The sequence below is a fragment of the Choloepus didactylus genome, chromosome 1 (genome assembly GCF_015220235.1).
Source record: "Choloepus didactylus isolate mChoDid1 chromosome 1, mChoDid1.pri, whole genome shotgun sequence".
Taxonomy (NCBI): domain Eukaryota; kingdom Metazoa; phylum Chordata; class Mammalia; order Pilosa; family Megalonychidae; genus Choloepus; species Choloepus didactylus.
Window position 1 is genome coordinate 194,059,023 of NC_051307.1, and position 22,990 is coordinate 194,082,012.

Below are 22,990 nucleotides of genomic sequence, written 5' to 3' on the forward strand. Positions count from 1 at the left end.
GAAAGTATGATTTGTTTTGTATGACTGCGTGGTATGTGAATATATCTCAATAAAATGAAGATTAAAAAAAAAAAGAACCAATTCTCATTAACAAAGAAAAAAAAAAAAAAAGATTGAGAGCTTGGCTTATTAAATTGGGATCTACTATTGCTTAAGAGAACAGCAGGAATTCCCCCAAGTGGGAAGTTTAATAGTTCCATGTTTTTCTCCAGTCCCAAGGGACTTTGCAAATATTTTTTCATTTTCCGCCCAAAATACTCTGAAACACATCATGGAATTATATTAACCTGTACAGAATATCAAGATCTCATTCCCTATTCTAGGTTCCATGTTAAATAAAGCTGAATTAGGTGGTTTAAATAAAATGACCAGATAGGTTAAATTAGATAGTGTGCTACAGAAAAATTAAATTTTGGACAAAATAAACATCTCTTCATTTGGTCTCACATAGAAGTTAAAGTCTTAAAATACAGACAATATCATCTTTTACCCTGTATTCTGCTTTACCTTAGTCCTAACCAGATCAGCTTCATTCATATCTCTAATTGAAGTCTGATTTCTTTTTCAGCATCTTTTAATAGTTGCTGTACAGAGTAATGCTGACTTTCATAGCTGCAGAATCCTAACTCTGAGTCTCAGGTGTCACACAAGTACCCAGAGTTCCACTGAACTACCAGGTTATACACAAAGAGCTCAGCAACTCAGAATTTAGAAATAACACTTAAAACTCGGGAATAAATGTGACTGTTGTAAGAGCTTACAATCTAAGCCCTAATTTTCTTATAAGCATTTTCTAAAGGAAGCTGTTTTCAGAAATAAAAACATGTGGCAGTCATATTGGAATAGCTAGAAGGAAATACCTGAAACTGTTGGACTGCAATCCAGTAGCCTTGATTGCTGAAGAAGATTGTATAACTAAATAGCTTATACGCTGTGACAGTGTGATTGTGAAAACCTTGTGGCTCATACTCCCTTTATCCAGTGTATCCAGATGAGTAGAAAAATGGGGACAAAAAGTAAACGAATAATAGGAAGGGATGAGGGTATGAGATGTTTTGGGTGTTCTTTATTACTTTTATTTTTGTTCTTTTTTTTTTGGAGTAATGAATGTGTTCAAGGGCTGTTTGTGGTGATGAATGCACAACTATATGATGATACTGTGAACAACTGATTATACACTGTGGATGGTTGTATGGTATGCAAATGTATCTCAATAAAATTGCAAGGGAAAAAAAAACATCTGACAGTTGACTTATTTTGGGGTCATTAACCACAGCCCATAGGAGAAGTTTTGTCCTGTCTCTCACCTTTACATATTTACCAGAGTTATGTTAATTAACAAGTAGCATAAAATAAAATAAATAAAATACATGGAGTTATACAGGAAACCATTCATATTGAAATACAGTGATCAAAATTTATTTTTAAGAACAAATTTTCCCTGCTGCTGAGCCCAAGTGTTCCTACTTAAAGTTCCCGAGAGCCCCTTCCTGTTTTTCCCATGTCCCAGCTGCTCTACCCTGAGCACCCTCGAAACTGCTAACTTCCCTTCACATCTATAAAAGTCATTCTCCATCCCTAGAACTCCAAAGCTACTTCCATTCTGGCTTCCTTTGCTGCAGCAAAACTTTTTGCGTCCTGAATAAAATGCTGTAATCTGCAAACTCGACTCCAATTTGTCTTTCACAACCTTGACCCACAACCTCTGCAGCAACAAGCCCAGAGGCCAAACAACAGCCTCTGTAGCAATCGGCCTGGAGTGTTCAGGACTTGGTCAATGACATCCAGCTTTACTGTTTTTGTTCGTTTGTTTGTTTTTGCACACACCTCCACTCCAATACTTCCAAAAGAGGAACAACCAAAGAAAACCCAACATATTACCCCAACCAATCACATAACATGTCTGGCTTCTAGTTAGCCCACATCTAGCTTCCCCATGTCAACAACCTCCAATCAGGGCACAAATGAAGTCTTCCCTTTTTTATTACAAAGTTTTCCTACCCTCCTACTTGACATTAAGTCTGCCAAACACAAGTTATGGTTGCTGATTCTCTTGCTATAGTAAACTCTGAATAATATCTCTGTTTGTTCTCATTTGGGTTGTCTTCACTTATTTCCACACCTCTCAGTATGCCATACCAACTTGGGCATAGAACATCATCCCCTTTTAAAGATTAAATTTAAAAGTCTCACAAGTTCTTGGAATGTACAGCAGACTTCACTGAGGATGATGTGGAGAAACTGGAACACTCATACATTACTGGTGTGAATGTAAAATGGTGCAGCTGATGTGGAAAGCAGTTTGGCTGTTCCTCAGAAAAACAGAACACAAAGTTATCATATGACCCAGCAATTCTACTACTAGCTATATACCCAAAGAACAGAAAACAAGGACTCAAACAGGTACTCTTACACCAATGTTCAAAGCAGCATTAGTCACAATAGCCGAAAGGTGGAAACAACAGAACCATCCACCAACAGATGAATGGATTGAGAGACCATGTATACAAATGGAGAGCGATGAGGAAATTCTGCCCCACTATCAACAGCAACCAGACCAGGAGAGTCTAACCCACTACCTGTAACAATCAGTCTAGGAAGCTGGCCACTATCTACAAAAACATTTCTGGAAGTCAAACCACAATCCCTGTAACGATCAACCCAAAGTAGATCGAACAGTTTCCTTAAATTTTATCCCTGCTTCCAACTTAGAGAAAACCAAATATGCTCCCTAACCATTCACATAGGATGTCTCACTTCTAGTTAGTCCTCCTCCAGCTTCCCTATTCCAACAGCCTTCAATCGGCACACACCCTTTTCCCACTATAGAGCTTTCCCACTCCTCTGCCTGCCTTTCAGTCTCTGCCAAACACAAGCGATGGTGGCTGACTCCCTGGCTATAAATATATGGCAAGCTCTGAATAAATAGCCTCTGTGTCTTAGCTGGGTGTTACTTTATTTCCAGAGGATAAACAAAATGTAGTATATATATATATAAATATATATATATAATGGAATATTAATCAGCTGTAAAAAGGAATGAGATTTTGATGGATGCTAGAAAATGGATGAACTTTGAAAACATTAAACTAAGAGAAATAAGCCAGACAGAGAAGGACAAATACTGTATGATTCCCCTCATATGAAATGCCTAGAATAGGCAAATTCAGAGAGACAAAAAGTAGATTACAGGTTACCATGGATGGGGGAGGGGGAAATGGGAAGTTAGCTTAAGCTTCTATCTGGGGTGATAAAAAGTTTTGGAAATAGTGGTGTTGGTAGAAAATACTGTAAATGTAATTAATGCCACTGAATTGTCTACTTAAAATGGTTAAAATGGTGAATTTCATGGTGTGTCTATGTATGCTACTATAATGAAAAAATAAATTAAAAAATAATAAGGGGCAATGGGGATGAGCATAAGTACCTGTGAACACAGTATTGACTATGCCCCTCAGTCTTGGGTGGTCCTTGAGGAATAAGCAGGAGGAGAAAGGATTCTACAAATAAATCCTAACCTCATTAAGCTTGTCTTTTGTATTGTTTTCTGTTTGGTTGGTTTTATATTTCCCACTAAACGGAACCAGGGCTTCTCAGAGAAATGACTGATTCCTGGGTCCAGGCAGGTTAGTTATAAAAGCTGAGCCCAGACTATCTTGCTGTGCCAGACATTAAGGAAACCTCAGAAAATAAGGTATATCACAAGGACAGGATCCCATTTGAAAGGGCTTGAACTGGCCAAATCTAGAGTAATTTGAGCACCAAAATATATATAGTAATGAATCACAAACCATAGATAAAACGGTTTCTATTGATAAAAATGGGAATCGGTGGTAGACGGAATAATGGTTCCCCAAAGATATCCATGTCCTACTCCCCGGTAACACTGTCACAGGAACGTTATGTTACCCACATGGCAAAAGGGACGTTGAAGGTGTGATTAAGGATTGTGAGGTGGGAAAATTACCCTGGATTATCTGGGTGAGTCCAATGTAATCACAAGGGTCCTTACACATGAGAAGCAGGCAGGTGAGAGTTAGAGATGTGAGAAGGAAGCAGAGGGCAGAGAGAGGAGGAGGGATCTGAGGATGCTACACTGCTGGCTTTGAAGATGGAGGAAGGAGTTATGAGCTGAGGAGTGCAGGCAGCGTCTAGAAACTGGAAAGGGCAAAAAGATAGAATCTCCCCTAGGGCCTCCAGAAGGAAAGCAGTTCTGTGGACACCATGATTTTAGCCGTGAAGAGCCATTGCAGACCTCTGACCTCCAGAACTGTAAGATAATAAATCTGTGTTGTTTTAAGCCACTACATTTGTGATAATTTGTTATAGCAGCCATAGGAAACAAATAGAGAATCCATGAGTACATACCAACAACAACAGAGAGAGGGCAGGAGAAGGGAGAGAGGGGAAAGGAAAAGAGAGAAAGAGAAGGAAAAAGAACTTTTGCTAATTCATATATTTAACTTTGCAAAAAAATAAATAAAAGCTTACATTTACCAAGTTCTAAACAACCTCTTTCATATTTATACAAACATTTTAATCCACGTATACACAAAGAAACAAATCCTAAGTCTATAACATTAAATTTTTAACACAATGAATATACTCATGTAATGAGCACCCAGGTCAAGAAAAAAGACATTACCAGGACATTTCAAAGGCCTTCTGTAGCCCCTTCCAGTCACTACCTCCCCAATGATAAACCATTATCCTGACTTTTAGATTAGCTTTGCCTGTTTTTAAACTTTATGTGAATGGAACCATGGAATACTCTTTTGTATTTATTACATTTTAGTTCAATATTAAGTTTGTGAAATTCATCCATGTTGTTAAGTGTAGATGTAAGCCATTCATTTCCTTTGCTATATAGTATTTCATCATATGACCACACCATAATTTATTCATTCACTAGACTATTGGTGGGCATTTGGACAGTTTCCTGTTTGGGAAATGTAGTTGGTGAACATATGTCTGTATTTCCACATACTTAGAAGTGAAATTGCAGAATCACAGTATATGCAGTATATTCAGCTTCAGAAGCTACAGCCAATTTTCCAAAGTAACTGTACTGATACACACTCCCACCAGTGGTTTCTAAGAGTTCCATTTGCTCTACACCCACACCAGTAGTAGTATTGTCTAACAAATTTGGTTTAAAGTCCAAGTATTCAATATTTACTAGCCCCAGAACTTTAGTTATAAATGCACAAATTTAAAGACTCTTCATACAAATTTATTAAGGTTTAGCTTATTTTTAAAGTAATAAAAACAAAAATATATTTTAGAAGAATTATTTATATTATTGCCAGATTTCTAATAAAGAAATCACCTTTATTTTACCTTTGTTCTTAGCATTTTCTTGAAACCACCATAAAAGTGGCAAATTCTCTGTACAAACCAAATCAATATGGTATTTCTGACTGCTCTGTAGGCCGCGCTAGTAAAGTTCCAACCCTGAGGTACTAAACGATCTCAACTCTGGGAAAAATCTGCTTTAAGCACTTATGCTAAAAGAACTAAACATATTTAGCCACTTCCATATAATAAAGTATTGATCGGGAGCCTTGAACATAGTTTATGCTAACATTTCAAACAATGTTATGCTCCTTGGAGTGCTGGATCTTCATCTTCATGTATTCTAGAAAGGCTCAGGAAGAGATAATTAGAGGATTTCCCATGAGTTATAGCATTACAAAATATTTTTTTATGAAGCCTGTAAATTGCAATGATACTTTTGCTATCATAGTAGAGGTTGTTCCACTAATTAGTATGCTAGTATTTCATGATTCAAAAATAAACTAATTAAATTTCAATTAAAATATAAGTATAACTATTTATACATACTTGATCTTAATAAATTAGCCATGGGGTTATTGTTCACTGGGCAAAAGAATCAATAAGCACCACCTGAGCAAGTAATATCTCAATGGAAGACCGAGAACTCACTGCTATGAAAACAACACTGACAGAAAACATTTTGAGAAATGGTGGGTTTGTTTTCTTGGATTCATTCTCACTGAAAACAGTGAAAGACACCCGATAAAATATAAAAACCCCAAAACTTTTAAAACATTTAAAATATCTGACAGACAGTGGGTGCTCAGACCAGTTTCTGAATGAACACCAGTAACTAGAGAGTTGAGGAGAACACCTAAGCCCTGAACAGACTGTGTCCTGGATGTGTTAGTCAACAAAACAAACGGGCAGGCTCCAGTGGGGACAGAGGTGCTCTCAGTATACAGAGTTTTATGACAGTCTCCCTGTGCTGAGCTCAGCACACATTCACACTCCTGTAAACTGCTGAGAAGGCTAGCCCTGGGCAGCTAAGGCCTCAGGTCTATGTTCTCAGGGATATTCACACTGGATGTAAACGACCCTGGTCTGAGGTAGCCCCTATGGGCAGGCCTCTAGTTGCCTCACAAAAGCACACACGAAGCCTCTCCAAAGACGGAGCATCCATGGTAGGCTTCAGAGAGTGCCTACAATGATCAGCAAGCAGTAAATGATAATCAGGCCTCCGAGAAAAAAAGATGATTTAGACATGAACAAGATATATAACAGACACCACAGACAAAAGAAGAAAGAAGACTTTCACAGTCTTCTGATATTAGAATTATCAGACCTAGTGTAAAGCAACTGTAAGACAAATTAAATATATGAAAAAATAAATAATAAACTGGAAAATAACTGCAGGGCACAGCAAACTTAAAAGGCAATACAGTAAATTTTTAAAAATCAGTCAGAGGGACGGGGCAAGATGGAGGCATAGAGAGGAGTGGAATGTAGTTAGTCCCCTGGAACAACTAATCAACAACCAGGAACAACTAGTGTGCCAGTTTGAATGTATTATGCCCTCCAAACGCCATTATCTTTGATGTAGTCTTATGGGGCAGATGTTTTGGTGCTGATCAGATTTGCTTGGAATGTGCCCCACCCAGTTGTGGGTGGTGACTCTGGTGGGATACTCCCATGGAGGCGTGGCCCCACTCATTCAGGGTGGGCCTTGATCAGTGGAGCCATATAAATGAGCTGACTCAAAGAGAAGGAACTCAGTGCAGCTGTGAGTGACGTTTTGAAGAGGAACAAGCTTGCTAGAGAGGAATGTCCTGGGGGAAAGCCATTTTGAAACCAGAACTTTGGAGCAGACGCCAACCACGTGCCTTCCCAGCTAACAGAGGTTTTCCGGATGCCATTGGCCATCCTCCAGTGAAGGTACCCAATTACTGATGTGTTACCTTGGACACTTTATGGCCTTAAGACTGTAACTGTGTAGCCAAATAAACCCCCTTTTTATAAAAGCCAATCCATCTCTGGTGTTTTGCATCCCAGCAGCATTAACAAACTAGAACAACTAGTAAATAATTTGGAATAACTGCTGGGGAAAAACCGTGATTGTCCACACACTATACAACAACCTGGATTGGGAGGAATGCCTGAGATAGCAGCATAAAATCTGTAAGTAAAAACTGTGGAACCGCGCTGGGAACCCCCTCCCCATATGGCAGGCTGAGCTGCAAAACCTGCTGTAGGAGAAAGCAGTACTCTGAGCAAGCAAATATAGCTCAGCCCATCTCGAAGTGGGGTTTTAATTAACAAACGTGGACTGCTGAATACAAGCTACAAACCCCCAACAAGCAGACAGAGGCTTTTAGTGACAAATGACCTTAAAGAACCAAAAGACTCATCTGTCCCAGGAGGGGGAGCCCAGGTGTTACCTCTGCCAACAGGTGAAACTGGGAGACCATGTACTGGCTCAAAAAGGGGGCTTTCTGTCCCTTTTTCTCTCTCTCTCACTCTGAGGGGCTCAGTGGAGAGAGCCTCAGCCATTTTCATTTCTCAGCACTCTGACCCAGACAGGGGTGGAGACATCAGAGTCAGAGAGACAACAATTGAAATGCAGATGATAACTCCCTAGGGGGGTGTATCTTCCCTGAGAGGAAAGAGGTGGGGCCCAGCTCTACTACCGTCTTACCTTCAGAACCAGACCCCAGAGCCTGGGGGAAAACAACCAAAACAGAAACTAAAGGGGCCACACCTCCTTACACCAGTGGGGAGCGACATGCTAACAGGCGCCACCCACTGGGCAAGTTAGGAAAAGCACAGCAGCTAGAGACCTCACAGAAAAGTCTGTCAATCTCTAAGACACACCTGCAGGGAGACTTGAAACTGAATATAAGCCCACTCTGAGATCTGAACCTGTTCTGGTATGGGAAAATTTGATTGGGGTAACCAAGAAAACCACATACCTAGACAACAGAAAACTACCATCTACACTAGGAAAAACAAAGATGTGACCCAGTCAAAGGAACAAACTTACACCTCAATCAAGACACAGTTGAGATACTGTTTCACTTTAATGAAACAATCTATTAAAGATTTTCAAAGAAATAGGCTAAATCAAATCAAAAACCAAATCAATGAGTTCAGGGAAGATATGGCTCAGGAGAAGAATGCTATAAAGAAAACACTGGGTGAACATAAGGTAGAAATCATAAGTTTGAAAAACAACTGGCAGAATTTATGGAAATGAAAGGCACAACACAAGAGATGAAAAACACAATGGAGACATACAACAGCAGATCTCAAGAGGCAGAAGAAAATACTCAGGAACTGGAGAACAAAACACCTGATATCCTACACAAGAAAGAACAGATAGGGGAAAGAATGGAAAAATATGACCAACATTCAGGGAACTGAATGACAACATGAAACTCTTAAATTTATGTGCCATGGGTGTCCCAGAAGGAGAAGAGAAGGGAAAAGGGGCTGAAGCAATAACAGAGGAAATAATCAATGAAAATTTCCCATCTCATCTGAAAGACATAAAATTACAGATCCAAGAATCACAGCATACCCCAAACAGAATAGATCTGAATAGGCCTACATCAAGACACTTGTTTGTGAACAAGATACCTGCTCTATAGGAAACACTAAAGGGGGCCCTATAGACAGATAGGAAAACACAGGAGTGAGAGGTTTAGAACACAATTTTGGGTAATGGTTGCACAGCATGACTTTGTGTATGATTGAAAGAGGAGGATTAGGAGCATGTGGGACACCAGAAAGAAAGAGGAAAGATAAAGACTGGGACTGTATAACTCAGTGAAACCTAGCATGCTCAACGACTGTGATAAAAGGTACAAATATATTTTCACGTGAGGGAGAACAAATGATTGTCAACCTTGCAGGATGTTAAAAATAGGGTGGTATTGGGGAAAAATACAATCAATGCAAACTAGAGACTATAGTTAACAGAAACATTGTATTATGCTTCCTTTAATGCAACAAAGGCAATATACCAAAGCTAAATGCGTGTAAGAGGGGGATGTAAGAGAGGGGTATGGGACTCTTGGCATTGGTGATGTTGTCTGACTCTTTTACTCTACTTTAGTTTAATTCTATCTTGCCTTTTGTTGCTTTTTAGCTGTCATTTTTTTTTCTTTTTCTTTTTCTTTTGTCTCTCTACCTTTTTTCTCTCTTCCTCCTTCTTTGTGGAAGAAATGGAGATTTCTTTATATAGATAGTGATGATGGTAGTGAATTCATAAATATGTGTATACAGGGAACCATCAATTATTTACTTAGGACAGAAAGTATGGTGGGTGAACAAAACCATCTTAAAAAAAAATGGGTTGATGAAGAAACCTTGAGGGCTCTATACTGAGTGAAATAAGTCAGAAACATAAGAACAAATATTGCAAGTTCTCACTGATATGAACTAATTATAATATGTAAACTCACAGACATGAAATATAAGTTACCAGGATATAGAATGAGGCTAAGGAATGGGGAGTGGTTGCTTATTATGAGCAGAATGTTCAACTAGGTTGAACTTAAGTGTTTGGAAATAGACAGAGGTGATGGTAGCACATTATTGTGAGAATAACTAACAGTGCTGAATGGTGTGTGAAGGTGGTGGGAAGGGGAAGCTTAGAGTCACATATGTCACCAGAAGGACAGTTAGAGGTTAAAAGATGGGAATGTATAAAACAGTGAATCTTGTGGTGGACAATGTCTGAGATTAACTATACAAATATTAGAAATCTCTTTCATGAACTAGAACAAATGTATGACACTATAACGAGAAGTTATTAATAGAGGGGTACAGAGGGAAAAATATATATCTATTGCAAACTATGTACCACAGTAAGTAGTATTTTAACATACTTTAATCAACAGTAACAAATGTACTACACCAATACCAATAATGGAGGGGGGTTAGTTAGGGGTATGGGAGGATTTGCGTTTTCTTTTTTGGTCTTTATTTCTTTTCTGGAGTAATGAAAAATGTTCTAAAAATTGAAAAAAAAAATTAACTGTGTTGATGGATGCACAGCTGTATGATGGTACCGTAGGCAAATGATTGTCCACTTTGGATCTTTGGATAATTGTATGGTATGTGAACAATCTCAATAAAATTAAATTTTTAAAAAATCAAACATTATTTCTAGCAATGACAGAACTACAAATGAAAAACAACCAAAATTAAAAATTCAAGGCTGGCAGGAAGGGGAGAGGGGAATGTGCTCGGGCACTCCCGACCGCATCTCCAGGGTCTTCCTATCCTGGGATTTAGGGTGACCCATCCTCCTGGCCAGGCTTGCTGCAAGGGCTGGAGGGGAAAAGGACACCACTACAGCCTAGGTTAACTATGGGCATTTGCTGGTGACAGGCTCCACAACGAGGTGGCAGAGGATAAAGAAAACATAGAGATAGCAGGAGCAGAAATTCCCCCCAAATCAGAGAAGATTTTGAAGTGTTTGACCATGAGCCAAATAATATAGTGGATGTGAAAGAGAATGGAACAATTATTAGGTCATTAGGATTCTGCTCCTGTGAAGTAGAAGAAGAAGAACCCACTGAATACACTTGGTCAGAAACATTTCTTCCAGCAATGATCAAAGTATTACTGGAAAGAAGGTACAGACCAATGCCAAAAGATCTCCTTATTTGTGCCTTTGAGGTATTAGATTCAGCTAAATGTGTGTTTCTTAGCAAGGAAGTTCTGATCAAGCATATGACTGGAAAAGGTGAGCCTTCTCAGGAGGAAATGGAAGAAATGTTGTCTGCTGCAATCGATCCAGAATCAAATTCAATTAATTATAAGGGCTATACAATAATGATGGTGGTAGATGAAAACTAAATGCTGTAAAGACAATTTCTATCTTGCAATTCCTATATCTGATAATTAATACCTCATAGTATAATACCTCATAACTATTTTAAGATGGTTTGCTTTTAATGATGATGATAACAAAAACATAAATTTATTTTTAAAAACTCAATGGCTATATTTGGCAACAGACTGAACTTGGTAGAAGACAGAAATACATCAAACAAAATTATTCAGAATATTAAACACTGAGACAGAAAAAGATGTAATATACAGAAAAAGAGAAATTCTTAATGTACATGACCTGAATTTCTGAAGAAAGCTTAATTTACATGTGACCTGAATTGCTGAAGGAAAGGAGAGGGAGAGAATAAGCAAAGACAATGGCTGAGAATTTTCCAGGATCGATGATAAAGGACAATCTACAGATTCAATAGACATAAAGAATCCTAAGCAGAATAAATAAAAATAAATTCACAGTAGAGCAAATCTACAGAAAATCAACCCTTCCCTCCCTACCAAAAACAGTCCTAAAAGGAAACAAGGGGAAAAGACAGATTATCTTCAGAAGAAAAATAGACTAACAGCTAATTTCTTAATAGCAACAATAAAAGACATAAAACAACAAAATAAAATCCTAACACTGCTGAAAAATAACTACCAATTTAGAATTTAATACCCAGCAAAAATATCACCCAAGAAATAAAGATATTATCAGACAAATACAAGCAGAGAGAGTTTGCCCACAGCACACCCGAGCTAAAATAGCTGTAAAGGATGGACTTCGGTCAGAAATAAGTAGTCCCAAAACCCACAGGCAACAGCCTCTTCAAGAACATCAACCAGATGTGTCCCCCTTCCCCATGATGTCAACACCCCTTTTCAATATGAACAAGTTAGAGTGGTCACTGCCTAGACATCCCTGAAGATCGGGAAGGTGATTAAACTAGAGGAAGGGGTAGCAACAGATGACGGAATTTAACAAAAAATTATGAATACTGAATCTTTATATAATTTTCTTTTTCTTAGTTGCCAGGATATTAGAATAGCTAGAAGGAAAGAAATGAAATGGTGGAACTGCAATACATAGCATCCTTTGAAATTTGTTCTGTAGCTACTCATTATAATTTGAAAGCTATCATCTTTTTTGTATATATGTTATATTTCACAATAAGGAAATAACTGAAACTATGGTACTATAACTCATAACAACTTTGGAAATTTCCTACATAAGTGCTTGTTAAGTCATACTTTGAAAGATATTACCTTTTTGTATATATATATGATATTTCACATTAAGGAAATAACTGAAACTGTAGAACTATAACCCATAATATTCTTTGAAATTTGCTAACTACTTGTTAAATTGCACTTGGAAAGTTATCACTTCTATGTGTATACATTATATTCACCAATTAAAAAATAATTAAGAAAACGAAAGAAGTGAAGCCAGGTGGAAGGAATGTGAACCAAAAAGACCAAAGAAAGGAGTAAATATGTGAGTAAATGTAAACTAACATTAACTAGATTAAAACAGCAATAATAAAGCCTGCTGGGAGTTAACAAGAAGAGAAAAATGGAATCAAGATCAGAACTCTAGTATTTCCAGATATCTTCTAATAACATTCTCTAATACAGGGACTCAAACACAGCTAAATAAGTCTTAAAATTTCAGATACACAAATGATTGATAATTTGAAATGCCATCACTTTTGTCCCATAATCACCATCGACACTGAAGTAAAGGCAATCTTGTTAAAATATTAAGAAAATGAAAATGTAAACAAATGAAAACTGGAAAAGAAATAAGGATCTCTGTAATTACAAAGAGACTATGAAAAACAAATGAAAAAAAAAGAACATTTATGTGGATTGTCCACCTTTTTGAAGCATGGGTAAGTGGTAGTATTCGGATCTTAACAATATAACATTTAGGGAGTGGCATATTCTTCTAAATAGTGTTCCACAAAAACACAAAGTATGTTAACCAGCATCTAAAATTCCAGCATAAAAGTCACTTGCACAGGATTTTAACAATAATTCCTTGTTGAGAAAGCAAGATACGTAACTTAACTTTCCTGGCATTATAAATCACATGTTGTCATTTTTGTAAATTAAAACATCTTACATCTTTTACAACATAAAAGCAAATCAGAAATCAACTCTCTAATTCCAAGACGTCATGAGCCAAGGAAGATACTATTTAAATAAAGAATCGATGCACAAGAGAGCTGAGGGCAGGGGGTAGAGAATGTGAGGAAACAAATTGTAGAATTCAGTCCTAAAATAGTATCTACCTGACCCTGAAGTGTCAATTAATTTTTCTTTATTTCATAATTTCTTTTTTAAACTAAAGTTGTTAGTTCTGAAATTCAGTCCTTCAATTCATCGTCTTTACAGGCAGTCCCCAATTCATGAATGATTACTAACCAAATTCAAATTTTGCCTGTAGGTTAGCTGTTTGAAATTTGTAAAACATTTTCCTAATAAAACATCTGCTGTGTTATGCCTAGGATGCCTATATAATTTATTACCCAAAAGTGGTCACTTTTGTTGGGGACAAATGCTAAATGGGGCAGGACATGAGGACAACGTGCTAAATGGGCACAAGGCACACATCTTACCATTCCCAGAGCATCCATGCTTCCTACCAGGAGGGTCACGGACGGAAGGATGGGACATGTCTCTTCTCCACGGCAGCTTCTAGGAGCAGTCACCCCCTTGGGAAACCTGATACTACTCCGTACCCTGCAGCTCTAGTCTCTTCCTACCTGGTCCCTCTTCTCCAGGCTTCCTGCTCAAGGGAATGCCATCCCACAGCCTTTCTTCTCTCCCATAAGGCCAGTACCCAGCTAGCCAAAGGATCCCACTAGACAATGGCTCCCAACAGGGTCAATTTGGCCTATCCTACCATCCCACCCCCCCGCCACAGGCAACATTTGGCAAAGTGTGAAGGCATTTTTGGTTGTCACAATTGGGGAAGGAAGAGGAGGAAAGGGTGTTAAGGAATCTAGTGGGTAGAGATGAGAGATGCTGCTTAATATCCTACAATGCACAGGACAGCCCCCCATAACTAAGAATTGCACAGCCCAAATTGAGGTTTTGCTATTGGTTACAACAAATAATCAGGCAAGAAATAAGAAAGGGAAAGCTCAGAAAAGGTGTAAGCCAGGAGGAAAAGAGAATAATGAACAGAGAAAAATCCCAAGAAAATCGACAAGGAGGGTAGGCATTTCCTAAGTTCACCCTGTCAGCTTTTCTGAATGGTTATTTCACATGGGAAACCTATATAAACCAATCAGCTGGAAACAAGGTCTCTTTATATACAGAATTTCCAAATGAACAAAAAGGTGCTTTTCTCAAAAGCTACCAGAACTGACCGTAGAGCGATAGTCTTTCAGTAAAAAAGGATACTGTATTATTGCTTCAAAAGCTGACAACGTGATCTTGATAAATTCTTCCGATGCTGTCACTCCTAGGAATACAGTTAATTATTACAGGTGTTTATTTACATGTTCTAAACCACAAAATCAAAGTACTTCAAAAAAACATAACATGCCTCATGGTCTACTCACCTATGGCTCCATCTATGTTAGTCTCTCCTGAGTCTACTGATTTAATATGACTCTGTAAAATAAAAATTTTACTCAATGGATGTTTCAAAATAACTCTAAAGTAAAATATAGGCAGTTACTGTTTTGCCTAAACATGTATCTGTCATTCTTAATGAAATGAGTCAAGGAAAGCCTTAAACCCTAAACGCATATTACAAACAAACACTATAATCATATTTTAAAATCATTATAATAAAAACTCTACACAAATTATACACTACAATCATTTTTAAATATACAAATCAGTATGAAGGAGATTTAATGCTGGAATAAATTCAATAGTAATACAAGTACAGAAAGGTCACCCAGGAAACGTGGGGACAATCTAATCGATACCCAACCATTTCCAATAATATCTCTCATTTACCTCCTCTCCACTCCCCTGGAAGTTGGTGAGAATGGCATCTTAAAGGAAGGTCCACTATTAGCTACCCTGAGTACAATCTGCCATCAGGACACAGCAATTTAATTCTCAAGGCCTATCTTCAAATTTCACCACTGTTTTTATTCCCACCCAGGGATCCCCTACTTCACCCCCACCCCCTTATCTGTGCTCCCACGCACTAGGCTTGTGCCTCTTTTATAGGACTCCCGACCCTGTTTTGGACAATGGCCTGCATGCCCTGGGGAAGCCTCCATCCCAGCCAGTGCCCCTCCAGACACAGCAGGGGCCCCGTGAACGGGATGTGAATGAGACAGTCAGCGGCCCATGTCCATGATGTGCAGGGACACTGCCACAGGGTGCTCGCCCTTCACTCACAAAGTAAAACGTGTATAATGTCCTCTATATAACAAATAGCAAGTGTAATACAGGATGAGGCTGCAATATAAATAAATAAATAAGCAAGCATTTAGCCCAGAGTGGGAAGTGGGTCTATTATAGCTCAATGGTTTTTCTTAAAATATTTGACACATACAAAAGAAAACATGTAACAGACACAAAAGAACATTATGTATTTATTGTATGCTATAAAGCATAATTTTTTTAAAAACCCTGAAATCTACCATTTGAGTTCAGAACTAGGATATTACCAATTCCTTGCATATTTTCCCCTATCCCATCTGCCTGCCTCTGCCCCAGAGATAATCGCTATCATGAATTTATCATTTCCTTTGTATTTTTAATAGTTTTATCACATATAGGTGTGTTCATAAATAGTATATTGTTTGGAGAATTTCTTAACTTCATTTAAGTGATATCAAACTGTATACAGTTCATACGATGCGACAGAATGCAGTAATTAATGTGAAAAAAAGGATATTTAAAGGTTAGGAAAAATACTTATGATTCAAAGTTGAGGGGAAAAAGGTAGAATGCAAATCTATCTATCCACCATCCATCCAGCACAGTCTCAACTGTATGTATCTGAATATGTCATACACATGTCCCATTATACACACATAAATCTGAATAGAAAACACCATAAGGAAACAACAATATGTTAACAATGGTTGTCTCTGCGTGTGGAGTTAAGGGGAATTTTAATTTCTTCATATTTCACTATAATTTTTCATATTTTCTGACACAAGCACATATTTTATTATTTAAATAAATAACAAAATAAGAGAAAATTGTAAACTAAAGAAATTTTTTCTCATGATATAAAGAAAATCTGAGAGCCTAGAAAATGCAAGATCTTTGGGAATGGAAAATATAGGACAGCCTGATTTCCTTGTATTCTTTTTTACAATCTCTGAATAAACCAACAAAAAAGACTAAAAAAGAATAAATAGAGTTACTAACAAAAAGAGGTAATGTAAGGATTTCATGATAATTTGGTTGAAATTGTTTCACAAAATTGTGAAACGGGCACACAATTTTTGTCGAATAAATTTGAATTTGATGTTGAATAAAACAAAATCACAGAAAAAAAGATGTTTGTTGACAAAAATCTACTTAAATGTCTATAGATTACTAAATAAACAAGGAATGCACAGAACAGAGTGTATCCTATGATCTTTTCTGTGTAATTTTTTAAAAAGAATATATATATATTATACAAATGCTGTTGGTGTGAACAATGATTTTTGAGGAAGAAATCACAGGAAAGCACTAGCAGTGGTTCCCTTTGGGGAGAGAATATGCTGAAATGAGAGGTGTGCTCTCACTTTTCATTTTCTGCCTTTCTGCACTGTTGGAATTCTCTACCCATGAACATGAATTACCTCTTCTTTTTTTTTTTTTTTAATGTCAACAAGGGTTATCTAGATGATGAAATTATGGGCATTTTAAAAAAAACTGATTTTCTTCCTTATACATCCTTACTTAGTTTAAAAAAAATCCCTACAGAATGTTTCATTACTTTAACCAATATGAATGTCCCTTGATATATTTCTTCCTCGTCCTCTGTGTATCAGGAGGTTATCAGGTGAGGTATGGATGGTGTAGGAGGCATAGCAGATTCAAGGAGAGAAGTAAGTATATGAATATTCATTTGGGTGGGTGTGGAAGTACACAAATCAGGAAAATGAATGAGAGGTACCAGTCTGCAGAGAGGGCTCACTTGAGATAAGCAGTCATGATTTTACAGGGAAACCAGTCGTTTTTATTGGGTTTCTCTCTAGCCATACTGAGCTACTCTAAGCAGGGGTAGAGTAGGTAGAGGAATAAATTTAACCAGGATTAAGGTTTGCCAGAGGAAGACAGTGGAGGAAGAGAAAAGAAAGGGAGCTATGGGTATACACAAGGCAATGATTGATGCTACTGTGTAAAAGGAAACACGGGGATTCTAAGTGGCGTAAAGAGAACCCTGAGAGAGTAGGGCCATGGGAGGGAGGGGCAGATGATGAGTAGAAAGTGGGTAGGGCCGATTTAAGTCTCAGAGGAGTTGAAGGGCTATTGGACTTGGGAGCACAGAAAATGAGTTGAAAATAAGAGACAGACAGTTGTTGCTGAAAAGAGAAGCAAGAGTCTGGCCACAGGTGTAGCCAGCTGAGCGAGCGGAAAGACAAGCTCATAGAGAGGGAAGAGGTGGAGCAGCTGAGAAGCTGAAGTGTTGGAAGGATCCTTTACAGGAATATCAAATTCTCCAGGAATGATGACAAGAGCAGCATGGAGAGATTAACAGTGCTAAAAACTTTAGAAGAACGAGGAGCAGTGACCTAAATCTACAGATGATTACAGCATTGGAGGTAACACAAGACGTATTCTGAAGGCACTAGCTTCAAAGCTGGGGGGTTTAGCAGAGGAACAAGAAGGACAGACAGCTACCTCATTGCTAGGCTCACTGGCTGGAGGAGTATGGTGCAGAAAATGGCCCCATCTGGAGGGCAAAAGGGAAACTGCACCTTTATGGAAGGTCAGCGCTCTATGCAGTACTCCCTCAAAGAAGCTAAAAATAAGCTCCTGTAATGAAATTAGTTATATGAATTTATGGCTTGTTAAAAAAAAAGAAAAGAAAAAACTCATGAAAAGAACAGTTGTGTGGCAACAAATAAGTAGACAGTATCATGGTTAAAAATGTATGTGTGTCCCCTCTAAAATTCCTTCATCTACTACAACTGAAATCTACTGAAATAAAGTAAAAATCTATCAATAAACCAACATCCCACCTATAATATAAATCTCTAAGGGATATGTGCTCTTTCTTTTTATAATTACTTAAATGCCCAAGACTGTAGCCATGGCAATTTTTGAAATTACCTATGTAACTCCTTGTTGAGCTGTGTATCAAAAGTTGATACCTTTCTGTATGTATGCTGGGTTTTACAATAATGGAAATAGCTGAAGTTGTGGAACTATGACATTCTTTGAGGTTTGTACTCTAACTACTTGTCGAATCATACTTTGAAAGTTATCCTGTTATGTACATATGTTGAAGTTCACAATTTTAAAAATGCATTAAAAAATAATGACTTAAATGCCCAAGACATGTACCACATATACAATAAGCAATTATGTAAAGATTATTAACTGATATCATAATAACACTCATATTAAAAATCTATCAGAAGAATTTTATCATCCAGCCCATTCATAGTACTCTAAAAAGAGTGGGATGGGGAGCAGGGAGAGAAGTGAGGAAAAAAGGGCAGGGAAATAGTTCCTGCCCTGGGAAAGCTTATTTCCTAAACATAAAAATATGAAATTAAGAATGGCTATACAGTACTAACAAGGATAAAGTGGCATTGTTTGAAGGAGATTAATGAATGGCAAATATTTGTTTGTCTTATACTGAAAATTTGAATTACGATGACTTTTTGTAGAAAAATATGATCACCATGCAACTATTGCACTTTCATAAACTGAGGCCAGAACTTAAGAAGACACAACAAAGTCAGTCCTCTTCCTCAGTCCATCAATCAAGTAGCATTTTTAGAAGGGTACAATAAACACAATGAACATTAGGTTAATACACAATATGAGTTCCCTGACATACTTGCTTAATGTTGCAACTTCCTGTTTCAGTCCTTCTCAATGGAGGCCCAAAAGAATTATGATATTCAACAGAGTTTTCCCATAACCTTTTCGCAAATATGTTCTGGATGAAATATGGAGAGACGGGTATAGAGACACTACCACTGCCAATAATAAGTGAAAACAGCAATTGTCAACTGGATGCTCTTTTGCCTCAAGCCTTGGAAAGCCTGATAATGGGTTAAGTTTCCAAACACTAATTTCTTTAAAACATAAGACCAAAACTTTATTCTACTTGGAAGAAAAGTTTACAAAAGTTAATTAATGGAGAGAGGCAAGATGGTGGCATAGAGAGGTGTGGAATTTAGTTAGTCCCCTGGAGCAACTAATAAATAACCAGGAACAATGAGTAAATAATCTGGTACAACTGCTGGGGGAAAACTGTGACTGTACACACATCATACACCAACCTGGAATGGGTGGAATGGCTGAGATCTCAGCATAAAAGCTGTAAGTAAAAACTTCAGAACCATGCTGGGAGCCCCCTCCCCGCCACGGTAGACTGAGCTGTGAGACCTCACTGTGGGAGAAAGCAGCAGTCCCAGAGCAAGTGAATATAGCTCAACCTAGCTCCAACTGGGGTTTTAATTAGCAAATGTGGACTGATGAATACAAGCTACAAACACAGACAAATCCCTAACAAGCAGCAAAGTACCCTGAGGTCACTCCCACTGGAGAGGAGGTAGGGCTGACAGAAAAAAAAAAAAAAAAATTTTAAAAAAAAAAAAAAAAATACAAAGGCTTTTAGAGATGGCTGACCTTAGAGAACAAGAAAAGACTGTGTCCCAGGAAAGGGAGCCCAAAAGACCAGGTGCTGTCTGGCCACCAATGGGTGAAACTGGGGAGCTGTGGACTGGCTCTGAAAAGGGGCTTTCTTTCTTGTTTTCTCTCTCAACCTGAGTGGCTCAGTGGAGAAAGTCTCAGCCATTTTCAGTTTGCAGTGCTCTGACCCAGACCGGTGGAGTTAGAGTCAGAGAGACAAAGGAGTAATTCAAGTGCAGAAGATAACTCCCTAGAGGGGTTGTATCTTCCCTAAGGGGAAGGAGGTATGGCTCAGCTCTAGTGCCAGCCCTCTCTTCAGAACTCAGACCCCAGGGCCTGAGGGAAAACAGTCAAAACAGAAACAACAAAAACTGAGAATTAAAGGGACAATACCTCTTTACACCAGTGGGGAGTGACAGGCTGACAGGCACCACCTGGTGGGCAGGTTAGGAAAAGCACAGCAGTAGAGACTCACAGGAAAGTCTGTCAATCTTCTAAGACACATCCTCAGAGAAAACTGACACTGCATATAACCCCATTCTGAGACCTGAACCCATTCTGGTCTGGGAAAATCTGACTGGTGTAACCAAGGAAACCAGATGCCTAGACAACAGAAAACTACAAATTACACAAAGAAAAACAAAGATATGGCCCAAAGGAACAAACTTACACCTCAACAGAGATACAGCTGAGATATTGCTTCACTTTAATGAAACAATCAATTAAAGATTTTCAAACAAATATGCTAAATCAATTAAAAACCCAAGTCAACACTTTTAGGAAAGATATGGCAAAAGAGATGAAGGATATAAAGAAAACACTGAATGATCAGAAAGTAGAAATCGAAAGCTTGAAAAAACAGCTGGCAGAATCTATGGAAATGAAAGGTACAAAACAAGAGATGAAAAACACAATGGAAACATACAACAGCAGATTTCAAGAGGCAGAAGACTCAGGACCTGGAGAACAAGATACCTGAAATCCTACACACAAAAGAACAGATAGGGAAAAGAATGGAAAAATACGAGTAACGGCTCAGGGAATTGAATGACAACATGAAGTGAGTGAATGTACATGTCATGCGTGTCCCAGAAGAAGAGAAGAGGAAAGGACCAGCAGCAATAACAGAGGAAATAATCAATGAAAATTTCCCATCTCTTATGAAAGACATGAAATTACAGATCCAAGAAACACAGTGTACCCCAAACAGAATAGATCTGAATAGGCCTATGCCACGACACTTAATAATGAGACTATCAAACATCAAAGAGAATCCTGAAAGCAGCAAGAGAAAAGTGATCCATCACATACAAGGTGTTCTAGTTTGCTAATGCTGCCAGAAAGCAAACACCAGAAACAGATCACCTTTTATAAAGGGGGTTTATTTGGTTACACAGTCAGTCTTAAGGCCATAAAATGTCCAAGGTAACACATCAGCAATTAGGTACCTTCACTGGAGGATGGCCAATGGTGTCCAGAAAATCTCTGTTAGCTGGGAAGGCACGTGGCACGTGTCTGCTCCAAGTTCTGGTTTCAAAATGGCTTTCTCTCAGGACGTCCCTCTCTAGGCTGCAGCAACTCTTCACAATGTCACTCTCAGTTGCTCTTGGAGCATTTGTCCTCTCTCAAGCTTCTCTGGAGCAAGAGTCTGCTTTCAACAGCCATCTTCAAAATGTCCCTGTAAGCTAAAGCTCCTCTCTCAGCTCCTGGTCGTTCTTCAGAGTGTCCCTCTCAGGCGTAGCAAGCTCCCTCCTTCTATCTGATCTTATATAGTGCTCCAGTAATTTAATTCAGACCCACCCTGAATGGGTAGGCCAACACCTCCATGGAAATTATCCAATCAGAGTCATCACCCACAGTTGGGTGGGGCGCATCTCCATGGAAACCTCAAAGAATTACAATCTAATTAACACTGATAGGTCTGCCCACACAAGATTACATCAAAAATAATGGTGTTTGGGGGACATAATACATTCAAACCAGCACACAAGGGAAGCTTGATAAGACTATGTGCGGATTTCTCAATAGAAACCACGGAGGCAAGAAGGAAGTGGGGTGATATATTTAAGACACTGAAAGAGAACAACTGCCAATCAAAAATCCTATATCCAACAAAACTCCCCTTCAAATATGAGGAAGAGTTTAAAATATTCTCTGAGAAACAGACAATGAGAGGGTTTGTGAACAAGATATCTGCTCTACAGGAAATACTAAAGGGGGCACTACAGACAGATAAGAAAAGACAGGAATGAGAGGTTTGGAACACAATTTGGGGTGATGGTAGCACAGCAATGTAAGTACACTGAACAAAGATGACTGTGAGTATGGTTGAAAGAGGAAGGTTAGTGGCATGTGGGACACCAGAAGGAAAGAGGGAAAATAACTACTGGGACTGTATACCTTAGTAAAATCTAGAGTGCTCAACAATTGTGATAAAATATACAAATAAATTTTTACATGAGGGAGAACAAATGAATGTCAGCTTTGCAAGGTGTTAAAAATGGGATGGTATTGGGGAAAAAATACACTCAATGCAAACTAGAGACTATAGTTAACAGAAAGAGTGTATTATGCTTCCTTTAATGTAACAAAGGCAATATACCAAAGCTAAATACTTATAAGAGGGGGATATAAGGGAAAGGTATGGGACTCCTGGCATTGGTGATATTGTCTGACTCTTTTATTATATTTCAATTCTATCTTTCCTTTTGTTGCTTTTTAGCTGTCATTTTTTTTCTTTCTTTTTCTTTTGTCTACCTTCTTTGACTCTTCCTCCTGCTTTGTGGAAGAAATGGAGATGTCTTTATATAGACGGTGGTGATGGTGGTGAATGCATAAATACGTGATTATACAGGGAACTACTGATTGTTTACTTACGATGGAAAGTATGGTGGGTGAACAAAACCATCTTAAAAAAATGGGGTGATGAAGAAAACTTAAGGGCATTATATTGAGTGAAATAAGACACAAAAGGGAAAATATTGTATGGTCTCACTGATATGAACTAATTATAATATGTAAACTCACAGACATGAAATATATGTTACCAGGATATAGAACAAGGCTAAAGAATGGGGAGTGGTTG

The 22,990-nt window shown here is 38.2% G+C and overlaps 1 protein-coding gene and 1 pseudogene across 4 annotated transcripts in view; one reads left to right on the forward strand and one right to left on the reverse strand.

Moving 5' to 3' along the window:
• Positions 1-22,990, reverse strand: part of ULK4 (unc-51 like kinase 4) — a 703,242-nt gene that overhangs the window by 465,595 nt on the left and 214,657 nt on the right. For all 4 annotated transcript variants that reach the window (XM_037847819.1, XM_037847826.1, XM_037847812.1 and 1 more), the window contains exons 26-27: positions 14,688-14,739; positions 14,493-14,587 (exon numbers count right to left, since the gene is read on the reverse strand). In XM_037847819.1, coding sequence (XP_037703747.1) covers positions 14,493-14,587; positions 14,688-14,739 — 147 coding nt within the window. The remainder of the gene's footprint in view (positions 1-14,492; positions 14,588-14,687; positions 14,740-22,990) is intronic.
• LOC119510140 lies at positions 9,115-11,142 on the forward strand (annotated as a pseudogene).